Source organism: Dryobates pubescens, chromosome 25 (assembly GCF_014839835.1).
Source record: "Dryobates pubescens isolate bDryPub1 chromosome 25, bDryPub1.pri, whole genome shotgun sequence".
Taxonomy (NCBI): domain Eukaryota; kingdom Metazoa; phylum Chordata; class Aves; order Piciformes; family Picidae; genus Dryobates; species Dryobates pubescens.
Window position 1 is genome coordinate 10,645,652 of NC_071636.1, and position 27,066 is coordinate 10,672,717.

Sequence of the window (27,066 nt, forward strand, 5' to 3'; positions counted from 1 at the left end):
CTAAGGGAGCATCAGCTTCTGCTACAATCTGCAGCAGTGGGAGCTGAGGTCAGGTTCACAGCCTGGCTCTCTGTCGGGCTTGGTGTTGACCTCAGTGTGGCAGGTACAAAATGGGAGTGGTGATACAAACTCCAGGCACATCATGTAGATGTTTTTGGTCAAATCAGGATCAGTTAGCCCCACCACAAAATGAGCTGGAATTGTGTCCTGAAATCCACTCCCCAGGCTGGCATTTGATCGTTCATGCTGGTGAAGACTGCCTCTAACAGTTTGTAATGGTTTGAAGTGACCATGCAGAAGCCAACTTACATAGTAAAACCCATCTTCATCAATTTCACCAAACACAGTGATGATGTCCCCAGTGCAGAATGTCAGCTCAGCCTGCAGCAAAAGGAAATGAGACAGTGAGTGCCTTGTTAGGCAAAGGTTACCATTTCCTTTGTTAACAGGAAATCCAGTCACATTTCTCTGTGTTAAGACGCAGTTGGTGAAACCCAACTAAACTTTGAGAGCAAACCTAAATTTTTCTTGTTTTTTTAAGCTTGCTAAGTCTAGCTAAGAGCTGATGCTTGAATGAAGATCTAGCTAATGGTCTGTTGATGATTAAGATAGGGCATTATTTTTTAATATACAACAATTTAAAGCTACTCTGTATAACTTCATGCTTTTTAGATATAGATACGTGTGCACATGCATTGCAACGCATCTCTCCATAGTTGACTAGAGAACGCATTGTGCCATATTAAATACATCCTACATTGGACAGTCCTTCCTTTTGTTTGAACAAGAACCATAAATCTACAGAAGCTGTAAGCTCATCCTAGACATCTGCCCAAAACCACTTCACCAGTGCTTGCAGTTCTGAACTTTCTGGCTTCTGCACACCCACTGGAATGTGTAATAGTGCTGATCCTATCACTACTGACTGCTGCAGCTCCACGACCGGTAACATAGGTCAATACCTCTACATCCACATTAGGAGAACTTTCTCTTGGATCATAATCATACAGTGCCACCATCCTTCTTGTAGCCACTGAGTGTTGTCTGCCGCTCCGTCTGTTCCTTTCTGTTCCATCACCGGGGGGGGGAAGGGAAGGAAAGCTATCACAGTTATTTGGAAAAGAAAAACAAAAGCGCAACTTTCCCCACATCATTTTCTCAACAGCGCTGTAACAGTGTTGGTATTTCTCTAGCAGACCACCAAACCCCCTGACATAGAAAAAGGCTTCAGAGCAGCATGGACTTTTCATAAACAGTTTAACAGTTGTGATGCCCTTGTTATTATAAGCCACTGAATCCTCTGAACAGCATTTGCCTGCAAAACTAACATCCCAAGATTATACCGAGGTGTATGAAGCCAGTCAAAATTCATGTTTGTTTATTTTATCAAACTTCCACATTTACTGTCTATTCCCTTCCCCACCCTCCTAATCACAAGGATTATTCCATCCTCTGGTGGGAGACTGGAAGGAAAAAGGGACATTCTTAGCTGTCCCAAGGCAAAAGAGGCGTCCCAGTATGCGAGTGCTCTGCAGTGTTCTCAACACTGACTACAAAACCACATTCTCAATTACTGTTTGATTTTACAAGTTTCCTTTGTGGGGAGCAGAAGGAAAGGAGTAAAATTTGTAGCTTCCAGGACCCACATGAAATGTTTATGACTCAACGGTAAACATTTACAGTGGTCCGAAATGGGCATCATTTCAAATTTGAATGACATTAGCATGATTCTTGCAGATGGTTGCTGCAGCAAGAGGAACATGCTTGTTAGTGCTACTTACGGACAGGTATTGAGGGCAGGTTTGCTGAGTGTTGTGCAGCGTGACAAAGGAAACCTAGGGTTAGGAGGCACCCTGTGATTGTTCCAGCAGGAGGGTGAGCATTACAGGCTCAGCTAATGTAGGAGCAGATCCTGAGTGTCACTTGTGCTCACAGCTGTCACCTCACCCACCAGTTCAGTCAGGAGATCACTTACTTTTGTAGTGGGTGCTTTGATGTAGCTGTCCCAGCTGTCAGTCCAAGGGATTGACATAGAACTCAAAGAAATCCAAAAGGAAGGCACAAACTGCAACAGACTTGGGACCTCAATCCCCCAAAGCCTGGATCAACCAATACCTAACTGATTGTCTTAAGAGTCTCACTTTTCACTTTGAAGTATCTCTCTGGGGCAAGACATTGCCCACTGCTCAGGGTCAAGGGCCCCTCTATGATCAACCAAGGAGAGAATCAAAGAAGGACCCTATGCATAACTGCTATGGGACAATATTTTCCAACTTCTGGTTTCCAAAAGTTTAAAGGCATTAAATAAAATAATAACTCTAGACAGCTCAAGTAATTTCAGCTAATGTACAGCTTGAATCAAGTTATTGGTTCTTAGCACAGACCTCTTTTAGACTTTCTGGATCTGCGGTGTACAGAGTGTGTGCTCTCTTTGAAACGGTCACAGTTGACTTCAGGAAAGGAATGCATACAAATAAAAGAAGAAAAGATAGGAAGCTGTTCAAAGTTCTGGTTTTAAGGATTTCATGTGGGCAAAGGATTAAGAAAAAATATCGTATGAACACAGCATGTAAAGGGTCTGATATGACATTGAAAACAAGAGTAACAATATGAGACACACTGGCAAGTTAGATCCTGCTTCTGCTACAAATCCACGTGGCAGCCTGTGTGACAGTGAGGGTCTGAGCACATGGATCTCTGCTGTTCAGAATTTGTATTTAGTTTAAAATTAAGACTAGCTGTTCTAACAATTTATACCCATATTAAAGAGAAAATAAAATGCTTTTAAAGTGCTAGGATATTTAAAGGTGAACTGCTGAGGGTAGGTTGCTAACAGCACTCTCAGAAACATCCCAGGGTAAGTAGAATTGCTTAAAAATGTAATGTAGGGCAGAATTTCTGTCATAAGCTGCCTCTCCCTCTTTCCAAGAGAAAGAATTCCTGATTTCTCAGCTGCCCATTGGGCACAAGAAAATCCAATTATATTCACATAATCTGGCTGTCCCAACCACGAGAGGCTATGTGGAGTAGTGGGTTTTTATCTTCACAAGTGTTCTGTTTCTACAGCTTGCTGACTTTGATAAAAGCTGAGAGCCCTGAGCAGGACTTAAAGCAGTAAGATCCAGCCATAGCTATTCAGGAAGATATTTTCTGTACCCACAGGTGACCTCCCAGCTAGAAGCAGAAACATATTTGGACATTTCTTAACTCCACTAGGCCCCCAGTTGTGTTTACAGATGTCCCTAAAGCAGGCTGGGTATCTCATTCTAACAGACTGCAAATGATGCAGACCCATGCTAGAACTTCTGCAGAATAATGCTGTCAGCTGCCAGACTGCTCAGACACAGCTGTAGGGTCCCACTGTGTGCCCACCCCAAGTTTTTGTCTTACAACTGTACGTGTAGGTGGGTGTGCTTACCCCCAGGGCAGTGGGGTTTATAGTGCATGCGAGTGGGAGGACTTTATGTGGCATAAGGAAATAGATTTGAATTAAGAACTCAGTTCAGCATTTAAGAATCTAATCACCTTTCCCATTTCTGGACAATGGAGAATGTAAAAATATTTCAGTATCTTAAAAAAGCAATCAAACAAAATGATTACCACACATTTACTAAGACAGTTTTGGAAATTACAAGGTTTGACTCAATCTAAAAAGTGATACGGGAGATTTCTTTGTTGGGTTTTTTTTTTTTAGCAACCACTACTACAGTTCACATTTAAAACAGGAGTGAACCAATTCCAGCCCTTTATGCTCTCTGAATCACGCTGAAAATTTTCCAACACATTTAGTTGTATGAAATTTACTTACAGAAAGAAATCTAAGTTAAGATGCTTGCTTTGTGTATCTGTGCACAGCACTGAAGCAGTCACGTAACACGAGTGACATGGAATTGTTTGGCCAGACTCTGCTTTTTCAAGGGTTTGTTCTTGCACTATCCATGACATCTCATACTATCTAGTGCTATCTCCAATGAGATTACACATAACCCTTTGCCACCATCCCTTTCAATTATTGGTAAAGTAGGAAAATGTAGAAGAGTAAAAATAACAACAAACAGGTGGTCCTTTTTATGCTTTGCAGCAGTGAGCATATCACAAAGCACCCCCAGTGCAGCACACTCCAAAGCACAGGGATCGTGTTCTGTGTCTAGACGTCTTTCAGGTGACAAACCCTTTTCTTCCATTTGTTTTTAAATAAAAAAAGTAATGAGTGGAGTGGTGAGGATACAAGTCCTCATTTGCAGCAAAAGATGTCACCAAGATTAAATATTAGCAGAATAAAGTCATCCAGAGACTGACACAGAATGTATCCCATGGCGCAGCAAATTGCTGCAGGTTTTAGATGCATCTGCATATAGTAGGAACAAAAGGCAAAGCAGATCCAGCCAAGTTAATAGCACCCAACAGACAGGAGAAGTGAAGCATATCTTTGCCCTTACCAATTTTCTCCACTGGTGTGTTTAAAGGAAGAAAGCCTTGCTTCAGAAGCTGATCCATCATCTCTTCATCATCTGCTTGGATCTCAGACACCATATTACATGGGATAAGGCCAATTCTTGTACAGGTTTCTCCACGATAGAATCCATCAGCATCTTTGTCCCCATAAACCTGTGATTCAAAGAGTGGTAACATTGGTCAGTAAAGATTTTAGCATTTGGGAGTTTTAATGCAGGCTAAATGGCTACTGAAGCACAGACAGATGACTACAGATTGGATCACAGAATTGTCAGCGTTGGAAGGGACCCCAAGGATCATCTAGTTCCAAACCCTCTGCCATGAGCAGGGACACCTCATACTAGATCAGGCTGTCCAGAGCCACACTGAGCCTGGCCTTAAAAACATCCAGGGATGGGGCTTCAACCACATCCCTGGGCAACCTATTCCAGTGTCTCACCAGCCTCACAGTGAAGAACTTCTTCCTAACTTTTAATCTAAATCTTCCCTGCTCTAGCTTGGATCCATTCACCGTAGTCTGATCACTACCTAAAAAGTCCCTCACCTGCTTTCTTGTAGGCCCTCTTCAGATATTAGAAGGCCACAAAAAGGTCTCCTTGGAGCCTTCTCTTTTCCAGACTGAACAACCCCTACTCTCTCAGCCTGTCCTCATAGTAGAGTTGCTCCAGCCCTCTGACCATGTGGAATTGTATGAGTTCTCGAGTGCTCTGACTTAACGTTATAAACCTGGAATTCCGTTAATTATGATTTCAGAGAATTTTTTTGTTAGCACTGAAATGCACAGGAAGTGAGAAGCATCATTAAAAGTCATCAGTTTCTCACTATGTTGAGTCAGAAATATCCACTTTGACATCAGTCTGACATGAGATTCAGAGCAGCAGATCACATAGTAAGCACCATGGTCCCAAATAGAAAATAAACATCACTGAGAGGCAATATCTGCTGTGTGATCTCTCTAGGCTTTCCAGTGCCAAACATACGTATTGGTGAAGAAATCCTTAAAATAGTGACGTGAACATTCTTGCAAAGTAAAAGAAGTTCTTAAATTCCATATTGTTGGCATGAATCCTTTATCAGGTGAAGGGGTAAACAAAACATCAAAGTCTTCAGCATTTTAAAACTGTCCTTTGGGATACAGACATTTATTTGTGTTGGGGTCCAATCCAGCAGAGTGGAAAGGCAGGCAGTATTTTAATAGCTGAAGTTCCAATATTTTGTCTTTGAAATGGGGAGTGGAACACAGGAGTCCATGTTTTTTCCAGGTTCTGTCTCAGATCACACTCAGATTGACATTACCCTTGCACCAGCATCAGCTGTTCCTTCTGCCTGTCTCATTTCTGCCCATCTTGCACCAGATCCATTGGATGCAAGGCTGTAGGAGATGCATTTGCTGACACCACAGAAAAATCCGCTGGTGTTTTAAAATCGGAACGGCAGACCGAACAAATGTGCCTTGCAGCTGCACTACCATGAGATGAGGCAAGCTGGGCCAGAGGGGTGGCTAAAAACATGGACAAAGCCTAACACCATCCCTGGAATCTGAAACAGGGCCAACTTGTCTTCTGCAGCCTGCTCTGAGACAGCTTGCTTATTTTACACCAAACAGTCAGAAAAGGGAGTGGCTTTCACAGCTTCTGCAAGAAAAATGCCTAACTTCTGGACCTTAATTAATCTGAAGTGTATACTGGCTGGGAGTGTTCAGCATTTTAAAACTCAGCAGCTCTGCTAGGACCAACGGTACAACACTAAGCACTTTTGTGGTACCTTGCAGGGAAGACATCACCTCTCTGAAGCAGCTTTTCCTACAGGGTTTGTGGCAATGGACATAGGGGGCTTCATAGTCACAGTTTTGCTTTTAGCACCTAATCTCTGATCAAATCTGGCTCTAACCCATCTACAGCAGCTCTGAGGTTTTTGCCCATTATTATTTTTAACTCATTAGGACTAGATACTAGTTTCAAGATCCAGGGAGTTTTGAAGCCTGAACCTCTGGAGGAAAAAAATCTTGGATTCTAATCACACAAGTTGCTTTCCCCATGGGGAACCAAGGACACCCTGTTTGCAAATGTGTCCTTTGTTTCCTCTGTTTTTAGATCCCACCTTAATGATCTGTCCTTCCTTAAATGGCAGCTCTTCTTCTGCAGCATCAGGATTTGGGGACATCGTCAGCGGATCATAGTCAAAGAGTGCAACAAATATCCGAATAGAAATATCTTCTGTGCCAGGATCTGTTTCTGACTCTTCATAAATATCTGGAGAAAGATGGTCATGACCACCATAGCCATCTAGGAAAGTAAATTCAGAGAAGAATAAATCAGTAATACAAGCTGGCTCCATCTTTCAACTATTCCAGTTAATAGTTGAAAAATGTTTGGCATTCCAGTGAAAGAAACCCAGCGAGTTAAGGCCTGTCCTGTCAGGCAAATGAGCAGTTTGTTTCTCTGTTTGTTTATTTTTAAAGCATACACAATCTGCATGCATTGCCTGTGGTGCTGATCTTCGGCACCACACTGACATTTACACATGTGTACAAGTCAGGCAAGAAACCCAATCTTTGTCACTAGAGTTAAATTAGTGAAGCATGCCCAGAGTGACAAAATGATGAGTCTGATAGGCTTTATCATTACTGCAAAAATAACCATGCTTTGGATCCCCCTGTTTTCCAGCAGAGCTGCTTCTGCTCTTCATGAACACAAGAAAGCTGTCTTGACATACCATGTTTTAGGCACCAAGTTTAAAACACAGTTATAATCTCTTCCCTCCAGACAGGCAAGAAGAAATACATTTCAGTACTGTCAGTTATACCAGGGCTGGAACTCCACTGCCTATGATTTTGTTTAAACACAGTCAATAGCTAACACAGCCAGCAGTGCCCCAACCCAAACACTAACACAAGGCATTAAAATCCAAGGGAAATGGTTAACTATGACTGCATTTAACCACAATCTCATTAGGAAAGATCATCCATGAATCATCCAGCTCCTGACACAGCGTTGAACTTTGTCCACCGCAGGGTACCAAATTAATTTGGACAGGAACAATGAGAATTGCCATTTCGTCTTGTCTATCATTCAGATTTTTCAAGTGACTTGAAGAATGCAATTAATCCATGATTCAACAATGTGCTTCAGGATGGACTTCAGTAAAACTGAATCAGAAAATCTAGCCAAAATGTCTTGAGTGTTTAGACTGAGGGGTTTCAAAGGCTTTTACTTGTGCTTTGAAAGAGTATATGGCAGCACTTTCCCCCAAATTAGACTTTTTCAAGTTCCATGAAGTCCCCCTCAAAGTTGCAAGCCACTTCTGAAAAACACGGCTTACTGCACAAGTCCCACTAAGTTCAGTGGGAGTCTTTTATTCCTTGCTGACTCAACACTTACCATCCACTTTAGAAGATCCTTCACAATGAATAAATTGAGAAAGTGATGTAATGAATTATGGTGAAAATGGAGTTCAACTAACTCAAAATCTTTCCAAAGACTTTTTCATATTAACACAACTTTTACCTCCAGCAAATGAAAGACTTGCATTTTTTTTTCAATAGTTTGAACATTCAATATGGAACATTTTAAATAAAATTCCTCCTTTTTTTTTTGCCTCTATGTCAGATGCATTTCATTCAACAATTGGTATTTTTAAAATACCATCAAAAGAGGGTACCTCAGAGGATCACAGCTTGAAGGGAACAGCTACTAACTCTTGGGTCCAGAGCGCAAGAGAGAATGTGAACAGGGAAAAGTGCAGACCAGCAAAAGGGCACAGGGAAGTATTCCAGCCAAGAAGCTTTAGGCAGGCACAAAGCACAGAAAGGAAGTGTGGGAGAAGGACACATGGGACAGAAAGCAATGGGACACAATGATGGGATTCTCCTCTGTTCTGTTCTCCTCCCACAGTCAGCTTGCAGTCGTTCTGTGGTCGATACCTGGGGCTCACCAGGCAGTGGAAAAGAGGTGGGTTAAGGGGCGTTTTGTTTTGGTTTTTTAAATTAAAAAATAATGAATTTTGCAACCAACTCCAACTGTGGTCAACAGGAATTTGGTGCAAACATGAGGTATGGCCAAATAATCTCCGTTAAAAGCACCGGCCTGCAAAAATCTGCGTCAGAATAATCACATTTGCTTCAGTGAACCAGAGAGGAAATGCCTCTTGATTAGCACATCAGCTACTTAGCTTACTCTCTCAAGAGGTATATGAGATAGCATTCACACACACACACACACACGTAACTGTGTGTGTAAAACAGTCTTTGGCTGCAGCCACTCAGATTCCCAATTGATGCATGGCTGCAACCACAGCTGCACTGAATTAACTAGACCTACAGCAACATACACAAGCTGATGATCTGGTCAGTCAGATCTCTCAACTCAACATTAAATTATCATTTACCTAAACTCTAAGGGTCCCTTCAGTCTGGGCGGCTTTGATGGGTTAAGAGTTGGACATTTCATTTTACTGTGTCATGGAACTATGAGTTGTTGATCATGTAATGATTTCTATGTTGATGAAGCAACAAATACTATCAGTAGTGGGTATAATTGCTTTACTCATGGAAGACAAGTCATTATGATGTACCTATTCCTAAAAATAAGAATGATTTCTTTTGCCTCTGCTCAGTGGCACAGACAGTTCTGTGTGATCACTGAAAAGACCCTTGAATGTTCGTGTAGCCTAAGCCAAAAATCAGAATAATGTTTGGTAACTGCCTCCTATTGTAGAATCATAGAATGGTCTGGATTGGAAGGGACCTCCAAAGGTCAACCAGTCCAACTCCCCTCTGCATTAAGCAGAGGCATCTTCAACTAGATCAGGTTGAATCTTCACCTTGCATATCTCCAAGGATGGGACCCCTACCACCTCCCTGGGCAACCTGTTCCAGTGTTCCACTACCCTCACGGTAAAGAACTTTATGGGATGCTGAGTTGTGATATACCAGCTACTGTTTGTCCCTGTCCAGTCTACATGACTCAAGTGGAGATGTGGTCAATTGGATGAATGGTTGTTCAAGTGTGTACAGTAAATATTGACTGGCATTAGTAGCAGCATAGCTTCACAGAGGTTCATGCAATGCAGTGTGCTTGGACTCAGTCGAGTATGGAAAGGTGGCTGCACAGCAGTTTCAGGACAGAGGACTAAAGGGCTGTTTGTCCCTTGCAGCTGAGCTGGAGAAACTTACCTGAGAGCAGACAGGACTTAAGAGCTAGTTCCCCTGGCACTGTGCATTGCATGCAAGGTTGTCATAGCCAAACCGCGCTCGTTAACACGCAGCTCTACAAGGTGTCTGTCACAAAGGAGGAAGAATGGTCGGCATACCGTATCTATATTCAGAGGCCATGGTACGCTGCTGGGGCCATTTCTTGTGTCCACCAGTGCTGCGATAATAAGCTTCTTCTTTTACAGGTGAAATATTTCCCTCACTACCTGACCGAGACCGACCGCCTTCACTGTTACTGTCCATTGTAATTTCTATGGAGAAAAAGGGAATGATCTATTAAAACATATTGTAGAGTTGCCTTTGTGGAGGCTCCTGCTGGCAGGCTTTGCCTACCTTGTTTTCTGACTTGCATATAGCAGGAAGGCTATAAGCTCTGCCAGATGGCTCAGACTCTAGAAGTCCTTCTTTAGCAGGGGAAATACAGAAATGTGTACCTCCTTTGTTTAAAGCATCTGAATGCTGTGCTTTTAAGGATTCATACAGTGTAAATATTGCTCATTAGATCTTTGGTTAGGAATCATCTTTTATTATGAGGTTTAAACAATCCTACCTGCCAGATCTGCAAGGTCAAGAGCACTGTAAACTGTCTTTCACCTTCTAAAGTATCAACCTAAAAACAAAAATTAATTAATTTACTTAAATCCTACCTGCAAGAAGATACTAATCTAAAGCATTTATACCTTAATGGAGGAAATACCTCAAAGAATTTAAATTCCAGAACATTTTGGAGAAAGGCTTTATCAGTGGAATCCTAAGAATGTTACAATTCTGCAGGTCTTTCCCACCAATCTGACCTCCTAGAGGTGCCTTAAGAACTTTCTGTCACTCGAGTGACCCTTTAGCTGAATAACTCAGTGAAAACTCCAGACATGCATTTAAAGGAATAAGCTGCTGCCAAGAAATGTAGAATCCACAGTTTTGAGCTATATATCCTGAAGCCAGCAACAGTTTCATTTATTTAAATGGTCTAAACTTTGGCTCAGTCATATTTACTTTCTTCTTTCCTTTCTTTTTACTCTGCTTTTCACTCCGTGGGACTACATATTATAACAACACAGCTACAATAACTTCCTTCTTCAAAACCCATACTTGCAACCCTTGTTCATGGGAAACTTGCTTTGTCAGTGGAAGCTCTGAACAGGGGGTTCAAGCTCTCCTATGTGCTTTTGGATGACCTACTTTTACCACATTTTGTTTATCTGGATACAGAACTCCTAGATTATGCTTACAGGAAGCAACTTTTGGGCAGAGTTTCATCAGACATTTGTATTTGCTTCACTTATCCTCAAAGTGTCTTATTGCAGTGTGCTGCTGAAAGTGAGACATATTGCACACATCTTTTAGTGATTTAATCACTGGTCTTTTAGTGAGAAAAGTCACTCTAACACACACAGCCCCTTTTAACAGCTTCAGAGTAAATAATTTTTTCGTTAGATGCTGTGCATAATGCTCAGGGGTTTGCTTATTACCAGCATTAGACAATATTGTAATTTATTCCTGGAGCATCTGTGGATTGTAAGCAGAACAAAATACATTCATTCACTCTTTTAGTTATGCTGAAAGAAAGGAAATCTTAGGTTGTATTTTCTATTTAATTACCCATTTGAGCACAGATTGACTATCAGAAATTAATGTCTTTATCCGATTCCTAAGCTGCTGGTTTTGAACTAATGAACTGTGAAGTCATTCCTTAGCAGTTTCTGTGTCCTAACCTTGGCTGGCAGAACGTGAGCTCTGACAAATTTAATTGCATCCCTTATTTTTTAATTAAAATGAAACCCAAAGGATTTATTTAAACAAGACTGTTTGCTCTCTCACTATTCATTAAAAGAAAAAGATGTTTTAGCAGATAATATAAAAGAAAGATCTTGGATACGAAACTTGCTTTAAGTAGTCCAAACATAAACCAGAAATCTGTACTCCTGAGGGAAAAAAAAAAGCTGCTTTCAGGGAGAAAAAAAATAGTAAAAAGGACACAAAAATCTAAGTGTTCACACCATCACCTGAAAGCTATTTGATCTACCTAATAGTAAACCATCAACAGAAGCACAAGAGCCTCTCTGGGGCTGATTCTCCCCTATACCATTTTCGTACCAGTGTAATTTCATTGACATCTGTGAAGATTATGCTGGTTTACACCAGGCTGCATGACAAGGATCAGCCTCTGACCAGCCATCCTCTATTGAAGACACTGAAGTTTCATGCATTACAGCTGTGTGTGTTTTCTGATCTATGGTTTCAATAGTAGCAATCCCTATCTAATAGATAACAAAGTAACTGTGTCCACTAGGGAGATTTTACTTTTATTTTATGGTATGGGCATTTCAGTTTGATTCTTTGAAAACAGGGGAAAGTAATATTTTTAAATGAAATCATTCCCTAATGATCAGCCTCTTTCCTTCTGCTAATCCCCACTTGTGGTATCTTACTCACATAAATGTCAGGTGAGAAATGCCTGACTGCTTTCTTCTCCTGACGATTCAGTACTCACAAACTACACTCCAGGTTGGGGTCAGGAACTGAACCAAATTTACAGCTTCATAAAGTTCTGGAAACAGCTCACAGAACTCTTTCTGCATTTGTTTTGCTTCTGTTTCCTGATTTTCAGTGTGAATGTTCCTCATTTGTCAGTAAAGAGTGCAAGTTTTAACAGATACGTATTTGCCCATAGCGCCTTGATTCCATTATCTTTTCTGCACTACTTTTTGGATTTTCTGGTATGCACCAGCACTTAGTTTAAATCATAAGTAACCCAAAATAGGGATCATTCTGTAAGAAATAGGAAATCTAGTAAATATATGCAAGTTCTACTAACTTGTTATATTTAACAGCTTCCATCTTTCCTGCTAAATTCCAAAAAGTAGTCAAGAAAATGGAAAGTGAATGCAAAAATGATGGTTGATGAATGAAAAGATGGATGGCTGAATGGATGGCTGAATGGGTACATTTATTTTACTGATTATATAGTTGCCTGCCTGCAAATTTCTGCTTAGGTAAAAATCTAACAGTATCTAAATTTAACCAAGCTTATAAAAGCTCAAATACCCTTGAAATTTAACTAAACTACTTCCAGTGATGTCAATGACTACCCAGCGAGAGCCCAGTACACTCAGATTTTGATGGAGTGCGTTACTTCCATTTCATCCCATTTAAACTAAGAATAACCATGGTACAAGACAAGTGCCTTGTGTCTTTTTTTTTTTCAAGGACCACCTTCCCAACTCTGAGGCTGTAAAGAACAGAAATGCACCGATCTGTCCAACTAACCAATGGAAGGGACCAACATTGGTCGAGACCTGTGTGGCACTGCACTGCCATGAGAGGACCTTCGCCCTGCATGCTCCACCCTTTCAGGCCGTCCTGCAGATGATGGATTACCTAAAAGCTAAAAAACAACAACAGAAAAAACAGGTTTGTAAGTTCCATGCACGGTAACATTATGGTTACAAGACTGGACATTAATCAGGTCAATCACATTTGGAAGCATAAGCTCTAAAGGCAACTAAACTTAGTTTTTAACTGAAAGGTTAGCTGAAAAGTCAATACTGTTGCCTGGCAAACCTGCAAAAGAAAAAAAAAAAATGGTTCCCTGATTTATGGCAGAGTTTTGTAACCAGCAGTCACACGTCAGAACAAAAAGAAAAGAAAAAGAATAATTTTTTTTGAAATATTCTTTTGCCTTTGTTGTTGCTGCTAAGATGGTCAGAATCTTCTGAAGAGTAGTACAACCAGTCCTGAGAGCTGTGCAGATTGGACTGCTCTGAAAAGGGAAGCCTTTTTTTTTGTGCATGGCTACATTGCATTGTCCAGTTTGCAGCACGGGAACAAGTGCACGTCCTCCTGTCTTTCAGCACACAGCTTTTCTACAATGGCCTTCGGTTGTTAAAGCCTTTTAGAGGTCACTGAGACATGTGGAAGGGAATGTAGACACACTTCGTCTCACATCACAGCTGTCTCACTACCCTTGCAGAAAATGTTGCTGTTTTAATAAGTAATGGCACTGTTTTAATGCTCTCCAGAGTTTTCGATGCAGTCATTGAGATTAGTACAGCTTGGGCACTGATTTTAATTGGAGAAAATGCTAAGGATCATTTAAGCATAAACTGCTAGGCTAGAAGAGCAGGAGCTGACTCTCATATGAGACACATTAGATTTGAGGTTTCCACTCTGGACTCTTGCAGACTGAGGGTGTAAAGAACTTGCTTTAGTCTTTAGGGAAGCCTATGGATGCATCTATCAAAGAGTGGAGACTCTCTATAGATTAATAGACAGAAATGCAAATAGGCAAGATCACAGAGAGGCATCCTTGGAAGATATGGAATGGCCCTGGCCTCTCCCTTTGGAAGAAGCTGTTTGCCTGCATTCTCATGCAGAGATGCAGTCTGCAACTTCAAAGGCAAGAAGAGATGGTCTAAAAGGGATGACAAAGTAGTTACAATGCAGAGCTAAGGCAGAAAATGGAAATATGATGAAAACTGTGACTCCATAAATCTGGGTCACTGGCACACCAGGGGAGAATCTTGATTGTTGTCCAGAGACGTTTCATGATAGAGAGTATATCTTGAACATTCTAGGAATGAGCTGAATAAAAACAACATGATGAAATGAATTCCTTGACACACACCAAAAAAAAAAAAAAAGAAAAAAAAAGAAAAAGAATCATTAAAAAAAAACAGTAACTGATGAAATATTTTTCCAGTTGCAATGTAGTGGGGTTTTATTTTGATTTTTTTGGGGGGGAACAAGATTTAGATGGGCAAAAATAAAGAAAAATGGTCTGTTGGAAAAAAAAAAAATCATAGTTCAGCTAACCCTTAATTAAAATTTAGATTCAGTTGTCCTTTAATAAAAGCAGCCATTATTGTAATTGGTTCGGGGGGGGGGGGGGGGAAATCATTGGAAAGCAAATTAAACTGATTTCGGCATGACAGAAAAAGAGAACTGCGAACGAAAATGAAGAATAACAAATTAAAATGAATGGGGAGGAAGAACAATTTAAAACAACAACAACAAAAAAAGGGGGGAAATGTAGCAGCTAGGTCCAAAGGATGGACTCTAAAAATTAAGTCAGGAAAAAAAAAAAAAAATAACAACCCCCCAGAAATAAAGAACTAAAGAAAGAAAACAGACTGATTCAGAAGCAAGCAGATGGTAGAAGGAAGATTTATTTCACACACCAGAGAGTCTTCTGCATCTCTGTGGGATGGCTTTGCAAGTAGACCAGCTGCCCTAGAGTCAGCCATTTTTAAGTCGGTCTTCCAGCCTCCCTGAACATCTTCATTAGAGAAATTATCTGTTCTATTACATTTCTGAGTCTCATACTTTCTCTCATAACTGGGCTTGACCTGTTCACTCCTGGGCTCTACAAAGGAAGGACCCAGGTCACCAAAATCTTCTTCGATGCTGGTTTGTCTGGTTAAGGTTTTCCTGCGAGCAAGCAAGGGCCTCATGCTTTTCCTGCAGGAACAGTTAGCAGTCTCTGCACAGCAGCTAGAGGCCACAGTGGCAGAAACTGAATCGCAAGTGTATTTGAAATTAAACCGAGACTCTTCTTCTTCACTTCCACAGTCTAGTCCACTGTCTGGGCTTCTTGATAAGGATCGGATATATTTACATCCTTTGTCGTCTGCAGCAAAATCCTCCATGCCTGAAATTCTGTGCTTGGCTGGGTACCAGAAGTTGTGCTGCTGGTCTTGATTGTAGGGCCTAGGTGGTCTAGAGTCTCTAGCTATTGTGGGATTCTTTTTATAGGGCATACCTAAACCCTGCTTGTACAGCAGTTCAGAGTATTCACCATCCTCTTCAGCTACTTCTGGAATACTGAAAAGCTTTTTACTGTGATGTATCTGCTGTGAAAAGTCAGGCTGTTCCAAAAAAGTGGCTTCAGTGGTCTTATCGCACTCCTTAAGATTATGTAATGTTAAAAAAAAAACAGATAGGGAACAAATAGTGTGTGACAAAAATAAAGTGGGAGGGAAAAGGGAGAAGAAAAGAAAAATAAAGACAGAATTAGTTTTAGAGAAATGGCAAACATAAGACATGCAGCTTATTTAGTGAAAAGGATGTCATGCTTTGAATGAGGCTCTGTGAAAAATAAAGACGTGATCAAGAAGTTGCTGGGTGTCAGATACAACATGAGAGGTCAGTACAAACGACTGAGTGACGCTCTTAACAAGAATAAACTCATGCATTTAAAACAAAGCAATAAAAGCTGCACATGTTCCAGCATGGTGAATGAGAATGGCATTAAAACACAGCACTGATGCTTAGTATGGTCCTTGCCCCATGCCAAATTGCTATTTAATTTTTCTTTGTAACCAGAACCCATATCCGAGAATGAAAACTCTGTTCTAGCAAGCTTTCTTGCTTTGTATCTGTTAAAGCATCCTGCATGAATAGCAAATACTCCTAAATCTCCTGCCAGAGAAGAGCTATTCTGCAGATATCATTAAAGGAGTTTTAGTTTCCTTTGTAATGCTGTAAAAAAATGGCATCATTTAAAAAAGTTTGGCTTCCACAGAAAGAACTCTGAGAAGCAGACTGCGCTCTGGTGTCACTTAGTCTGCACTGTCATCAAAACTCATCCTGAGCTTACGCTGCTGGATAAAACCAGTATTTGAGTATCAGCCGATTGGCAGAAAAGAGTCAAAGTCACTGCTTATACCAGAAGTAGGTAAAAAGGATCCCAGCCCAGGTAAAATAAACATTCTGAACAGGACAGATACAGCTTGTGATTTTTCTGTAACATTTACACAAAACACAGGTTGGTGTGACAGAAGAATCCTATCTACTACCTTTGTTGGACTGTGAGAAGAGAGAATAGTGTTGCAGGAGGTGTTGTTCTTGATTGATGTGGTTTATAGATTCTACATCATGGAGCTCACCTCTCCTTGTACTTAATTCCCAGGTCAGGCAGGTTTCTGAACACAACAGCACCCATAAATAATGACAGGATCATCTTGGAGACTTCAGCGTGACTTCTCTCTCTCTGAGCACGTTAAACTTAATTGACTTGTGGATCTTTTCCCCTTTCAGACAATAGGAACTTTCTAAGTTACTTTATGACTGCATTTGTTTTCATTAGTTTTTAAAATGCATATCATACCTGGGAAACTTTTAAGACAAACTGCCATAAAAGTGGAAAAAAGGTCAATAAATATGAACAAGGACAGATTTGATGTGAGCTCAGATACCCCACATTTTAGAATACTAAGACCAGATGAGTTGAACCTTCCCTTGCTCACCCATGTCAGTGGCATTTTTTTTTAGGGAACCTCTGGAGAGAATAACAATCTCCCAATAAAGCAAATATGTATCTGCATGAAAAATGTTTTCTTGTTACTTGGGGGCATCTGTTAGCTCAGGAGTGAATACTTAATTATAGCTGCAAGGGCATGGTTGGCATAATTCCAGAGGTAAGATAAACAGGAATCTGATTATGGAAAATTCAGTAAACGTGTTTTCCACTTTTTGTTAATTACTGATGCTGCAAAGTGAAGTTGGATCTAGAAAGAGGGGGAAATTACAGAGCCCTGTGGGAGCAGAATCTAACCTGCATTTTGTATCAGAAAAAATATCAGCATGGTGGCCCATGCTCTCCAGATAAGACTGAGACATCCATGAGTCCTGCCACAGGAACCACTCATATACTGAATTTCTGCATAATGAGTCCACTAGCTGTACCCTTCGCACACACTTCTACACCCAGAGAAGTATTTTGGCAGATTTAACAGTCTAAACTGATTTACTACATCAACTAAGGGTCTGAACCTTTGTATTTAAATATCAACATTGGCAATACTAATTTAAAACCAAGAAGTGAATGTACCTTTTGATGCATAAAGAACAAGAACAGTCTAGAGATAATTCACTTATTCCCAGAGGAAAGGGACAGAAGCAGCATGCAGAAGGATTTCAGTTTCAACCTTTTGTCAGCAGAATAATAGAAATACTGATTATTTTTTCTTTTGAAAAATTACCTGTCTCATTCCAGATACTATCAGAATAAAAGAATGGAATTTATAGTACATGAAAGCAATTCCAGAATGGTCAAAATTCTTGCGTGCATGTGAAAACAATATTGGTTTTTAGTTGAATAGCAGTGTGTTGGAAGAAAAAAAAAAATCTACTTGTGGGTTTCCCTGTCAGAGTTGTCCAACTTTCCATGAAAATACTATTTGGTATAATTGCTAGACACAGAAAAAGCAAATACAACTCACATGTACAAATATACTATGGGAAATATGTGTTATCTATTGGGTAGGTTCAACATTCTGTATTTGCTTCAGTCATTATAATAAAGTTGTCTCTGATGATTTAATATTCCTGTGTAGTGTTGAAGCAGTATTTCTGAGAGCTATTTCCTACTGTCTCTTCCTTATAATCAGAGCACAAAGATCTCTGATAATTCCTCATCCCCAAAGCTGACCCAACTCACTTTTTCCACAAGTCTGTGGAAGAGATAGCACTCAAAACAGGGACAAATTACTCAGATATGAAAAAAAAAATATCTATTTTTTAAAATATATATATGTATGCATGTATGTTTATACACATCCCCTTGCTCAGAACTCATTGTCCTGATAGTACATGTGGTATATTGTTGTATGGAAATGTGAAAGGTCCCCAGATATAGAAAAGAAACTGCACTGCAGCAATTACATATAGAAAAAAATGGTCAATTAGTTAAAGGGTTAGCTATCAAATAATAATAAAACAAAGAATAAGAAAAAATAAAAGTAAAGTAATAAATGTATTAAAATGGCCTTGGCATCATAAAACAATGTTCAGCCCAGTTCTAGGTCTATACAACAGTGTGAGTTTTAATGGTCTGCAAAATCCATAGCTGACTACAGGAAATGCTTTGAAGGAAGAATTGACATATGGAAGCACTCCTTAGGTTTCCCTGCAGTCACCTACCTTAAGTGCATTGTGTGAAGTCACACTGACTCGTCGCCTCCCTCCATCCTCCAGCTGCATTTCAGAGTACAGCTCTTCCTCATCTTCTTCCATAATATCAGACAAGTCAGAACCTCGGCTGCTCTCTGTATGGTACTCTTCACCATGGCAATAGTGAGGCTAAGTGACAGGAAGAGAAAGAAAAATCTTTACTGATTGTAAATCTGAAAATCCTTCTCTAATACCAATGAGGACTAGAGAATTTCCTAGGTTTGAATATCACACTAATAACCACATGCAAATTACATCATGTGGCTTGCTGCTCTGTCCTAGTGGGGAGATCATGTAGAAACCTCTTTTGCCCATTTAATGCTCCCAATTCAAGAAATGCAATCTTCATCCCATAGGTGATACCTAAAAAAGATGTCTGCATTCACAGTAACAAATGCAGTTTTAGTCTTGATTAAATTCCCTTGATTTAAAGAGGTCCTTCATGCATCAATGGACTTGCTGACCAAACTGTAAAAGCCTCAGGATAATTCACATATCATCTGTTCTTCACAGCTGTTTGTTTTATCACGTTGTAATTTAAACGTGATCAGCATTCAGTTCTTGCAGGATACATCGGTGTATGATATAGCTAGCTGATGGAATTTCAAGCTTTCATTCTTTAAAACTTTGCAGAAATAGATTGATGAAAACTTTAACTATCCTTTAAAATTAGTCCAAATATTTCAAGTTGCTTTAAGTTTCAAATTAGTTGGAAGATAAGGAGGAAAAAGTATGTCCTACTGAATTGCTGAAGGTATATAGGAGTGGCCTCTGAGAAATGTTACATCAAACAAATCAGATCATAAACAAAACTCACTGTATTGCCACAGGAAAATCTTCACATGGAGTCATCTGACTGTCAGATTGCAGGAGAATGTTTGAAGTACCAGAATGCTTAAAATGACTGCATTCCTTCCCCCAGCAATATTAATGAAGAAATCATTTCTGTGTTACCAGATCAATTAATTCCCTTAGCTATGTAACATGCTGACATCAATCAATCCCAGCAATGAGAAGAAAATGTCTGCAATAAGCAATTTCTCCAAAGTGAATGTAGATTTGCCCTCCAAGTATAAGAGACAATTTATCCTCTTTTAATTCTTTGTTCTGGAACTAAAAAGATTGGGGGAGTAAAGCCTTTAGTACTAATTTTTGGTGTCAAGCTCATAAATGTTTTCAGATCCTTCAGATGTATTATATTAGGATCATGTTTGGGGGTGGGGGGAAGCCACTGCAGTTTCACAATGGCTTTGGTTTCTTTTTGAGGTTTAAAGATCAGAGGATATTTTAATGCTTTTAAAAATTATTTCTAAACTTTGCACCTCTTACATTCAATGTTATTATTTCATCTTGGTCCTGTTTTTCAGAGAAAAGCATTCCTGCACTCCTGTTCTCAGCTCTGTTCATATAAGACTTGGGGGTTACACTGGCACAGTGCCACAAAAACTTGCCTAGCTAAGTGCACAAGGCCTTCACTGCTGGAATACAGTCCTGAGTGCCCAGGCAATCAGACTGCAGAGGCTGTCTCCAAGACTCATCCATTGTGGTTCTAGTAACAGCAAAGCCTTGCTGAACAACCACTCAATTATTTAAACCAATCTTTTAATTCAAGCACTACTTTAACTGAGGTATAAAACATAACTAGGAGATATTATATAAGCAATAATTATGCAATTCTGCTTGCAATCAATTAACTATATACAACAGGGCATTCATACCCTGGGATCAATAACTGGCTGCATTTACAGATGCAGATTTCCAGTGAGACCTCTATGGCTATATTTTCCATGCACTTGTTATTTCCCATGTTTTCTAGCACTGCCCTTGCTGAAAGTGTCCCAGCTTGTCTGTGAATATCAGTATTTGAATTTCTATCTCCAGTACTTCCCCTATCTCCAGTACTTCCCTATCTCCAGTACTTCCCCTATCCTAATTATCAACAGTTTGCATAAACCAATATGCTCATCCATTTTTGTGACTAAAGAAAGAATTATGATTCTCATTTTTGATTGCATACATTCTGAAAACCACTGCATGTGAAGATGGGACCAAAGAAAATCCTGAAATGACATATTTAGAACACTGGAAATTTGGATCAATGTTTCTATAAATATCTGTACTAAATGGAACCAAAATTCCATAAAGTTTCAGAACTGGTACAAAATGGAATGCTGTTGCTTGGACTCTTCAACATGGGAGGTCAAAGGTTTGGCTAACAAAATGATTCAACCATGCCAAGACATAAGAAATCATCTCTTTGTTAGAATTTACATCTCTCTTTAAAGTAATGGAATAAAGTACTTGATATATTACTTGATATATCAGTTGGATCAGACTAAAAACTGCATAGATGTGAAAAAATTCTTCTGGCAACATCTTTCTATTCATTACAGCATGCCAAACAGATACAGCATTGGTTTTCTGCTAATTAGAATTATAGGTTATGGCTTTTATGGAACACAAAAGTCCTTCCTCCTTTCCTTCTTTTCATGGTATGTTTTCATATGCACCAGTAACACCATACAGAAAAAGCCCAGAGCCCAAACATGACATTCCACTCACATTTTCTATTTCAGTGCTTCAGTTTCCAGTGCTCAAGACTGCTGCACAGGATAACGATCTGTAGCTGCATGGTGCCAAACACTCAGTTCCCATTAGGCAGCGTTATGCTCCAGTAACAGGACATTCACTCTCCTCCCCACAATTTAGCTGCTTGTCTGGATAGTTTACCAATACGGCCACAATAATCAGATGGTGACCCGGATAGCCTGCTGAGCTCCATAAAAAGATTTGTTTCATGTTGGACACAATAACAAGACCAGGCTACTTACTTGCTTTCCAAGTTCTGATCCTTTCAGGAAATCATCAACTGAAGCCCCCCTTCTTTTGACATTAGGAGAATCGTAGCCATCTTCCTCATCATCTGAGTTAGCGTACTGGGTTGCATTACTCCTTTCGCTAAAAACACTCCTCCTCTCCATCTAGCAAAGCAACAACAAAAGGGGAAATTGTCAAGCAGGCTTGTTCCTGCAAGCAATGGAAGAAACAGTGAATATAAGACAAGGACTGAAGAACACAGCATTTAAGTATACTCATGGTTTAAAACAAGGTTAATTTCATCCGACTGTAATCTTTCAGGAGTTTTCAAGATATTTTACTTTGTACTGCTCTTGCTCACAATTCTATGATTTTATGTGACCATCCACTCAGCTGCTAGTTTTCCTGTACCACCCAAGTCAAAATTTTCAGTATTCTACAATCACAGGCTGCTAATGAAGACACTCATTTCCCCTCAGCAGAGGGCTAGTGGCTAATCTAGCCACTACAGCATTTTAGCCTCAGTAGTAGCTATAGAACAAGGCTTCATGCTCTTCCTCTGCTGCTTATCCTCATGACAATAACCATCAGCCATCTAACAGGTTGGATGAAAGGCAAGGAGAGAAGACACACAGCTTCTGCAGCAGCCTACTGCAAGGGAAGAATTTCTACTACTGGAGTCTAAACATGGAAAGTATCACTGGAAGAATTTGATTTGATTTAGAGTGAATCCATCTGTAAACTTCCATTCAGGTCCCTGAATTAAGTATTTCAAGCATCACTAAAATTAATGTAATTAAATGTGGTTCAGAGCCTATGTTATGTTAGCAAATTAAAGAAAGAAAAAAGAAAAAGCAATTCAGTCCTCTTTCTCAATTATGGTTAAATCAATTTTCACCTCAGAGTCCCAAAGAAACTAATTGCCTTCTCTCCCTGTATTGCATTTCTTCCAGTTTGCTTTACTTCTAAACAGAAGGCAGAAATATACATGTCCATATATATGTATTTAGCAGACCTTAGTGATTCAGAATTACTCAGTTTCCCAAAAGCTCCATCACCACCCACTGGCTCAGTTCTGTCCCAAAACAGGGACAATCAACAAATTGAGACAGGTGTGAAGTGTCAAAATTAATGGAGTTATTTTGGAGATACAATAGCAGACTGAAAGGTGGACATAACGTCTGATGACTGCCAGATGAAGGACCAAGAGACTGCATGAAGAAAAGTGAGACCAGAGCTTGAGACAAGTAACAGACAGTTGTGAGCAGCCTGTGATGAGCAAGTAACTGCCCAGGGCACTGGGAGTATTTACATATTTCATACTTGGGTAGGAAAACCAGAGCATGTTGTCAGGATGTATATGCATCAGCTATGCTGACCCAACAGCTTCAAATATGGGATTTAAATTAGCAAACATCTGAGTCACTGCAGCAGCTGGGGGTCTTAATGGTCTCAAAACCAGGGAGTCTCCTCTGGGCAGTGGTTTTTCTAGCGGCTACAATAGTAGCTGTAATGAAGAGCTTTCACATAGCAGCTATAATGAAGCAGTTGTGAACATCTGTGAAGGTGTAGCACTGAGAAAGGGGCACTCTTGAAGGGTCAATGCAAAAAATTGCCTGTGGATCCATGACAGTGTACAAAACAGTACTTCATGTGCATCTAAAGTGCTCTTTGCCATTTTGGAAAAGCAGATGGGTTTAGAATATAAACAGAGCTCTTACCTGACTGCCCTTAGCATCTCCCTTAGAGAAATGAGGCTTTGCCCTCATTCTGTAAACTGGCAAAAGTCTCTTACAATAAGGACTTTTGTCTATCTGCCCATTTCCAGATGCATTTTTAAACTGCCTTTTATTGTTTTGGTCTTTGAACATTTCAAAGTACTTCAGGACTTGGTTGACTTTTCCCAGAAAGGCAGAAGCCTCCCTTTTGGCTCCTGCACAAACATTGACCCCAAGCACAAATATTGATGATTCTTCATTGTTTTCAGAAGGAAGGATCTGCATTTTTTGAGACATTCTTAGTGATGTTATGTGGTTTCCCTGCTAGCGAAAGGCTGATCAATGCTCTTTATGATTATAAGCATATCTGTAAAAGATGGCACAGAACTGCAGCACATAGAATCTTCTCAAACTACAGATCTTTAGGGTTTAGGAATGATTAGCTGCTCCTTAAAGCATATGGCAAATAAATTCTTTGATAGAAAGTGCCACAATTAATAAAGTCAGCACACACAAAAAACCCAACTTTAAGAAAACATTTGGCTTTACCCTGGTGCTCTCTGCAACTCGTTGGGCAGCTTCTCTTGCCATGGCTTTTGCAACGGTATTTGGGACAGGTGTGCCTTGAGGTTGAGGGAGTATTCGGTTAGGCGATGGAGACCTCCTCCCCTGAAGTGAGCTGTGAAAGTTAGGTGGCTCAAGCATGTGTCCATGAACGGGGGATGCCGAACGAGTCTGCTCCCACGACTCATCCATTTTTAAATGTGGACCTAAATGTTCTTCTTTGGTTTCTGGGGCTCCGGCACTTGCTAATGGCTTAGATTTGGGAGCAGTTCTGGGGTGAGGGGTTGGAGGCACCAGTAGGTCAGATGGAATGGCAGCAACAGAAGAGTCCACTGATTCCCCTTGTGCAGACAGTGTCCGAACAGTAACTTCCTTGGCTTCCAAATTCCTTAGCCTCATTAGCTCCACCAGTGTGTTCTCTGCTGTTGGAAAGATCACTTCTGCTACCTGAGTACACAAAGAAGCAACTTATTAGCATGAAAATATTTGTTCCTCTCACCTCAATCCCACTAAAGTACCACCTTCAAAGTCTTAACATGTAATGAGTTATTGCCAGCAGAGAATGGGCTGCAAGAGCCCACATTAGGGCTCCACACCAGTTAGCACCAATTGTCATCCATCCTTTCAATTCATTTGTCCAGAAAGCTTAAATGCTTATAGAAAGGGAGCTAATAAGCAATTCATGCACATAGAAGCAGATTCTACTGAAAGCCGGGAAAACCTTGCACACATTCAAGTGCTGTCATATGTTTATTGTTGCCTTTAGCTGTCAGTAGATGGTCACTGTCATACTGGAAGGAGAACTCACCCGTTGACCTTTCGCATAAACACCATAGCCTGTGACATTGGCGCCATGGGAGGTCCCTGTTGCTGTCAGAGTTGGTGGTTTCCAGGACACTTGTACAGTTGCTGGGCTGGACCCAGCCCGTACAGTAACATCTTGAGGTGGAGCTGGAGGACCTAAGAAAGACAAGACTGGTCACTGCCATAGTTCAGAATTATATATAGCAGCTGGTGTATCTGTGAGTTGGAAACTATACATCTCAAAGCACTTTAAAAAAATATTTTGTTTTGATGATATAAAGTAACCTTATTGCAGTTACTGTGCAAAAACAGAAGCACAGGTTCAGCAGGTCACAGAGCGAGGAAGTGACCCTTAGCTTACAGCCACTGACTGATCTATATTTCTTTCCAAGGTTGTCTGTACTTGTAACATCCTCTGGACCTATTTTCATCTGTCCAGGCTGCATAACTGCTACTTACTCTGAATGCAGAAGATGTTAACATAAAAATGCAGGAAGAAAAAAAGCCCAAGAACAGCACTGTTAGTGGAAAGCTGCTGCAAGTGGCAGCCAGTGACTTTCTGGTATGTATCTCTGCAGTGAACGCACACTACATATGCAGAACTTACTTTCAAAATCTGTCTCTCTGGACCATCAATGCCTCCAAGTAATGATTTATGGACCAGAAGCAAACTGACACTAAGGTGCAACGGGGACCACAAGCTGAAACTTTAACTTTTCCAACCAGCAGCATGCTGGTTTAAAGGAAACTGGATTCCAAGTCTTCTTGCTACACTGAGGAAAAGAAATATGCCTACTAATCTTTTAAGGTGTTTGGATAGAAAGCCAAAGTTAAAATATCTTAGAGATTATTAGTTTGTTAATATTTTAGTCATCCTTTTGTGTTAATCTAACAGTCAGACTCTTGAGAAGTATTTAATGCTAAAACATTTCAGAAGCAAGACTCAGCTGTAGCCATCTCCGTGCAAGAGCCAGAACAATGCAAACTTAGCTGCTCTAAGTTTGCTTTTGCCAGTGAACAAGGTAGAACCAATTTATTTTCATCTCCCCCAAAAGCTATGTGTATTTTAACTGTGTGCATTCAATGCTACCAAACAGCTCATGGTACAAATGTAAATATCACAAAAGCCTCCGCCTCCAGATGTGCTGGCGAACCAACAGCGCACTTCAGTAGTTTGCTGTTGCTGAATTTCACCCTCTAGCAGTCATCGAAATAAAATTACGGTCATGATCAGAATACTACAGGCACAACATGAATTTTTCATCTGTACCATCCCATCTAGAATGCATTTTAACTTATAAGGCCAAAATATTCAAGCTGACCCAATACTATTCTTGGGCAAGATGTAGATAATGATTTAAGACTGAATTTCAGCTTTCCTGATCATTCTATTTTATTGACAGTCAGCACTCCCAATCCAGCAAAGCTCCTCTGCTTACAAGAAAGAATTCATCTGCTCTAGTCCAGTACATTTGTCAGTGACAATGACATTAATCTTTTCCTGCAGGAGAAGTCACCTTCCTTCCATTCTCACAAAAACAAACAATCCCCAGGGAGTCTATCTCAACTTTCACAGGCTGTAATAGAGAGAGGTTTAATAAACTGTGATGCCCAAGGCTTAGTGTGGCTTCTGTTTCTCCCCATTATTAAACAGGAAATTGCTCCTGATGACTTTTGATCATCAACATAAATGTTAATTTCAGAATTCTCCTAGAGTTTGGTCTTCATGAATTTATTACCTAAATTAACTTAAAATGCATAACAGTCACATTAGTCCTAACCCTGTTGATATTTATGCCTAGTTTTATATCAGAGCACTCAAGAAAGAACTACTTCTGTTTTAATTTAAGCAGTTCTGATGCTTTGATGAATCAAGAAGAGCAATTCAATTGCTCAGCAACTAAAGAGCTGTCACTCAGCTTTGGTCCAATAGTAAGCAATGTGTTTGCAAGCATAAAGCATGCAAAACACAGTATATCTATGCAAAGAGAAAAATGGAAAGGTGAGCTCTAACTGTCCTGTGCTTTCCATGCAACTGCTCTCTCTAGCTTTGAAATATGAGCAGTTATCTCAAGTTCATTTTTTGCTTAATATATTCCTAAAAGTACCCCTGAGATTGATACAGTGAAAATGTTAAAATATCTACTGATCCCCACTCCCTTTTTGGTGTAAGCAGCTGATGGTATCCTTTTCTGCAAGGATAGCACTGAACCCTCTAGAGTAAAGAGCAGAGCTTCTCAGCTTCAAATAAAGCAAGCACAAGTATTCATTTGTAAACATTCCCAAATCCCTTAGAAAAATGTCAGTACAAACTTTAGCAGCTGCCTGTGGCCAATTCATGCTGCACTGTCTGCTAAACCTGACATTCACCACAACTAAAGGTTTAGGTGACATTACTCACTCCTAGGCATCTTCTAGAGAAGCACAATAAGAAAATACTTTCTTCATGCAGAATACCTGCATTGCTCCCTCAGCATACTCTAAAATCATCTTTGAAACACGCCCCCTTAGAGTGTAGACCAACTGAAGGCAGTTAAGGTGGAAAAA

The 27,066-nt window shown here is 40.1% G+C and overlaps 1 protein-coding gene across 3 annotated transcripts in view; it reads right to left on the bottom strand.

Annotated features, from left to right (window-relative positions):
- Positions 1-27,066, bottom strand: part of RIMBP2 (RIMS binding protein 2) — a 63,725-nt gene that overhangs the window by 4,220 nt on the left and 32,439 nt on the right. Inside the window, exons 10-21 of one of the 3 annotated variants that reach the window (XM_054173298.1) lie at positions 24,524-24,675; positions 23,701-24,162; positions 21,448-21,597; positions 18,587-18,745; positions 14,845-15,570; positions 12,935-13,052; positions 9,766-9,918; positions 6,556-6,740; positions 4,440-4,608; positions 2,385-2,450; positions 963-1,066; positions 310-381 (exon numbers count right to left, since the gene is read on the bottom strand). In XM_054173298.1, the coding sequence (XP_054029273.1) occupies positions 310-381; positions 963-1,066; positions 2,385-2,450; positions 4,440-4,608; positions 6,556-6,740; positions 9,766-9,918; positions 12,935-13,052; positions 14,845-15,570; positions 18,587-18,745; positions 21,448-21,597; positions 23,701-24,162; positions 24,524-24,675 (2,516 nt within the window). The remainder of the gene's footprint in view (positions 1-309; positions 382-962; positions 1,067-2,384; positions 2,451-4,439; positions 4,609-6,555; positions 6,741-9,765; positions 9,919-12,934; positions 13,053-14,844; positions 15,571-18,586; positions 18,746-21,447; positions 21,598-23,700; positions 24,163-24,523; positions 24,676-27,066) is intronic. The other 2 variants (XM_054173297.1, XM_054173299.1) reach the window with 2 other exon arrangements.